This window comes from Mastomys coucha, unplaced genomic scaffold (assembly GCF_008632895.1).
Source record: "Mastomys coucha isolate ucsf_1 unplaced genomic scaffold, UCSF_Mcou_1 pScaffold16, whole genome shotgun sequence".
NCBI lineage: Eukaryota > Metazoa > Chordata > Mammalia > Rodentia > Muridae > Mastomys > Mastomys coucha.
This window is the reverse complement of record NW_022196898.1, coordinates 61,356,753-61,361,646: the sequence shown is the minus strand read 5'-3', so window position 1 is coordinate 61,361,646 and position 4,894 is coordinate 61,356,753. Positions and strand designations below refer to the sequence as shown.

Below are 4,894 nucleotides of genomic sequence, written 5' to 3'. Positions count from 1 at the left end.
TCTTTGAAGGACAATTAAAAATGGGGTTAAAAGGAATTATCCATTTAAAATACATTTAAAACATCATACGTAGCTATATTAAAACCAAGAGATCTGCAGACCATTTCCATCTAATACATTTCATCTTCTGACTAGCCGTAAAGTTCTTGTTATCCCTGGATAACCAAAAATAATTTTTGAAGTATATAGTTAATTTGAATTTTGAAAATAATTTTTAAGGCTTCTGTATTAGGTATTAGTACTGTATATTATGAATTCTTGTATGTTAGGTCTTGATTATCTAAAAAACTAACTTTTATGTTCACTATGGAAACCTTAATGTTAACATATTAGCAGTTTGCTCGATCTGCTAGACCAAAACATGATTCTAAAGAAGGAAAACGGAAGTGATACAAACAAAGGTAAGTGTGCATAAAACATTAAGTGATAAGACATCTTCTTGGAGTAAATGTAAGGAAATATAGAAGTCTTATAGATTACTAATTCAGATATGAGTTTTTTAGAAAATTTCTATGTATACTGTTCATTCTCGTTAACTTCAAAATTATAACTAGATTAAAGTAAGCTTATATGGAACAGTTTTAAAGGATTTTATAAAGAGAATGTATTGGTTGTTATTTTCTATTTTCTGCATGATGATTTTTTAATATCTAACCTGTGTTGTAATCACTTGGAGAGCTTGATAACAACAGATTGTTGGCCCTTCCCTTCAAAAGTTTCTTAGTCAGTAATTCTGAGGTGGGTGACCACAGTGACCCCATTTATCCTATAAGTAAGGGATTTCTCAGCATTCAGTAATTGCAAGTATTGCAAGGAACAGTAGTATCTGATAAGCTAGAGATATTGGTTATCCTGGAACCTGACCAGTTGCACAATCATTGAGTTCATAGGTAATAGTGAGGTGTCCGGTCCAGGGACCACATTTTCAGAACTGAAGCAAACAGTTATTACAATTCTACAGTGTAATGTATTTCACCTCATATATTAACAGTCTTCACAAAAAAATGATTTTGAGGTATAAATTGTTCAGAACAAGTAGTTTTAATACCTAAATGAATGAATGATTTCAAGTAGTAGAGTTGAAGATTTTTTTATTATTATTTTTTTAAAGATTTATTTATTTATTTATTTACTTATTTATTTATTTATATGAGTACATTGTAGCTATATTCAGACATACCTAAGAGGGCATCCCATTACAGATGGTTGTGAGCCACCATGTAGTTGCTGGGAATTGAGCTCAAGATCTCTGGAAGAGCAGTCAGTGCTCTTAACCTCTGAGCCATCTCTCCAGTCCCAGGATTTTAAATTCTTAAGTTATTACTTTGAAAAGTCATTAGAAAGAGTCATTTCTGGATTTTTTGGGGGTGAGAGATAGAGATGTTTTACTTTTAATTATTCTATTCTTAGAGCCTGGAAGAACATGAAAATTGTTAGTCAAAGTTGCTGTTTAGCTAAAAAAAAAAGTATTAGAATAGAAATACTTGCTTACCCTTTAATCTCTGTGAATTTCTTAGAATATTTAAGTTTACTGTCAAGAGAGTCAGATGTTTCAAAAATGCTATACAGAAAAAAAATGAATTTCAGCCTGTATTTTATTTATAAATTTTTAAATTTATAAATTGTTTATAAATCTATTACTAAAGATTAGAAAAAAATGAATTACATTCTGCTGTTCTTCTTTAGAAGCATTCCCGCGTAAATACTGCTGTAACACTGTCATACAAGTGTATCCTTTCTTGTTGTATCCTTTTGGGGTAGTGGTTTTGTTTGTTTCATTTTGTTTTCTAGAAGTGCTTTGTCTACCTTCTATCATTCATCCAGATTAAGTTCTTTTTATACTTTATTCAAATGAAACATTTCTCAAGTTAGTTTTGTTTCCTGGACAAATATTTACATGTATTTTACATTCCCTGGATAATTTTCTATGCTATCATACATGTCATTGAGTTTTTATCAGGGAAAGTTAGTGAATCAGGTCACTTGATATATACAATTGCTTGACCACAGAATATGGTATTATTTCTTGTATATGTAAATTTCTTCAATCTAATTCAGGAACATGCTTCCTTTTTTGTGTTATATTCCATTTAGATGTCCTAATTTCATTTTTGTTGCTATACAGATACCCTGACAAAAAACTACTTAGTGAAGAAGGGATTTTTTTTGTCTTAGAATTTATAGTCCATTAATGTGTGGAGGCCAAGGCATGAATTGAAAGCATAATATCCACAGTCAAGAGCAGAGAGAGAATGACCCCGGAGCTTGTCTATTCTAAGCTAGCTTTTGCTTGTTGTATGCTGTTCATGGCCCTTTCCTGAGGAAGGGTGCTAGCCACATTTGGGTGGATCTCACATCAGTGAACAGTCAAGACTAACAGAGTCTAGATACTGCTTTATTAAGACTTTCCCAGGTAATCCTATGTTGTGTGCCAACTTGATAATTAAAACTATCCAGCACAGTTGTTCTGTATAACATGTTTTAACATTTGACTGGGAAATGATCTTTTCTTTTAATAGTAAATATATTGAAAACTAACAAGATTTTTTTAAAAAAACCTCAAAGTACAGAAAGATTGATTGAATGCCTTTGACAAATAGAAGGATTACTCTTTGTCTTTTTGAAACAAGAAAATTCAAAAAACAATATACACACACGGAAAGGATATCAGATAAGACATGCTTATCTAGTTATATAGTTAGTAAATTATCTTCTAGAAATATGAGCAGTGATTCCAGGCTGTATGACTACTAGAAACTCCTAGAGCTGCCAATCGCAAATTCTGTACCTTTAAATTATGAGAATTTAAAAATATATAATAATGTATTACCCATAGATGTTTGTTTTCTGTCTTAGAGATTGATTCTAGTATATTAATATAGAAAGAACCATCAAGGAAAATAGTTTATGTACAAATATTTCTAGAGTCTCAATTCTATTTTCGAGCTAATGAATCAGAATCACTGGAATATTGTCTTATAATTTGAAAGTTTCCTTTAATAAGAGAAAGGACCACTGGCAATTTTTTTTTGAAGAAAATAAAAATTCTCAAGATTTTGTGGGAATTGTTGCTACTATAAGTTCTTTAAACTACTCATAACTCTGTGATTGTCACCCTAAGAGTAGAAGTTTACCAAAATTGAAATTGCAGTTTCTTCATATTCACGATTGAAATATTTTAGATTTTAGTATTATAAGTAGTCTTTCTTTACATATATCTTATACTGACATGATTCACTAATTTTCTGCAAATAAATATTTGGGCTTTTAAAAGTTAATTAACTGAATTATTATTTTTAATGGGCCTTTGTGGTGTTTTAGGTTCCTTCTGAATTCTGTATCTTTCAAGTACTGTGGAACTTTGAGAGAAGAAATTGACCATCTGGACTATGGAACTGTGCGTAACAACTTTGAAAACATTAAAAAAATAAATATCTTCAAATTAGTGTTTGGAGATACATTGTAATGGCTTATGCATATATAATAAATTATTTTTTTCTCAAAATTGTCCATAACTTTTCATTACTTGGTTTATATTATCTAAGGAATTGTAACTTAAAATATATGTGAACTTTTATTAATAATTTTATAGTCCTATTTATAAATTTTTCTTTATGATACTTAGTTTATTTTCTGTTCTTACCTATGTTCATATATAGGTACGTTAAACTTTTGTTTTTGGTATTTCAATACACGGTTTCTCTGTATAGCCTTGGCTATCCTGGAACTCACTGACTCACTCTGTAGACCAGGCTGGCCTCGAATTCAGAAATTCGCCTTCCTCTGCCTCCCAAGTGCTGGGATTAAAGGCATGCACCACCACTGCCCGACTACATTGAACATTTTTACAATGATTTATCTAGTTAATCATTTTATAAATAGTTTTAATTTTTATTGACTACTGCCCATTCTTTTGGTAGTGGTAGATTTGTCTGTTACAAATTATTAATATTTGTGACCCTTTCTATCTTAGAATGTGATTTTATACCTCTAAACTTACTTTGTGTGGAATCATTGCTCAGAGGTAAAGATCTCATAGTAAATTATTCTCTTAGTAAAATTTATTTTTAGCATAAGAAAGACTTAGAATTAAAAAAAAATTGTTGTTTTTTTCACTGGTAAGTACAAAATAACCTTTCCCTTAGAGCTGCTCCCTGAAGGCTTGTGCTTTCATTGAAATACCCTTGTATTTATGACACTACAAACTTGGCAGAGTAAGAGAATCAATATAGGAGTTAGAAATAGAAGTGATCCCTGGAACATGCTGATAAATGCTTAGCTGGTCAAGTAGGTAACGAGCCAGAAAGGAAGAACAAGAGGAGAAATCTTGAAATATGATGTAGAGAGTAGAAAAAAGAAAAGTGAATCAACATAGTACTTCCTCCTGAGTTATTAAGTTGTTAAGGATAAGGTTTTGTTGTCCACATGATTTAGATCTGAATGAAACTGGTTAGCTTGATAAAATGGGTTACTGTTGGTGTTCAGTAAAGTGGTAGAGAAGAATTTACTAAAAAAAAAAAAAAAAAAAAAAAAAAATTCTCTTTTTTTTTTTTCAGCTCACAGAGAACAGGTTACATTCATTTAAGAAATGGTATAGGTATTAAGATGGTCTATCCATAAAGTCATTTACCAACTGTTTCATTGAACAATGGTTCTGCTTGGAGTATGGCATTAGGTGAGGGTAAGAATTTGGTTCATTAGCTGTGATAATTTGGAAAAGCATTCATCTCAGAGAAAGAGTAACTTATAAAGTCCTCTTCTTCAAACTTGATACAAGAGATACAAATGTCAAGCAAAGCATTCATTCAGTCTCACTTTGTTCTCTGACAAGCCACCTCCCTAGTTAATCTTCTATGTTTCTTTTGGGTATATAAATACTTTTGAAATATATAAG

General features: G+C 30.9%; 1 protein-coding gene across 3 annotated transcripts in view; it reads left to right on the top strand.

Moving 5' to 3' along the window:
* The window catches only part of Rnpc3 (RNA binding region (RNP1, RRM) containing 3), a 26,420-nt gene extending 22,915 nt beyond the window's left edge, over nt 1-3,505 (top strand). Inside the window, exons 14-16 of one of the 3 annotated variants that reach the window (XR_004119781.1) lie at nt 334-401; nt 1,687-2,413; nt 3,322-3,505. Coding sequence is in view for 2 of the 3 variants with exons in the window: in XM_031375240.1 (XP_031231100.1) it covers nt 334-390 (57 nt within the window). In the remaining variant the exon portion in view is untranslated. Of the gene's footprint in view, nt 1-333; nt 402-1,686 lie in introns of all 3 variants that reach the window. The other 2 variants (XM_031375240.1, XM_031375239.1) reach the window with 2 other exon arrangements.
* Nucleotides 3,506-4,894: the final 1,389 nt, after the last annotated feature.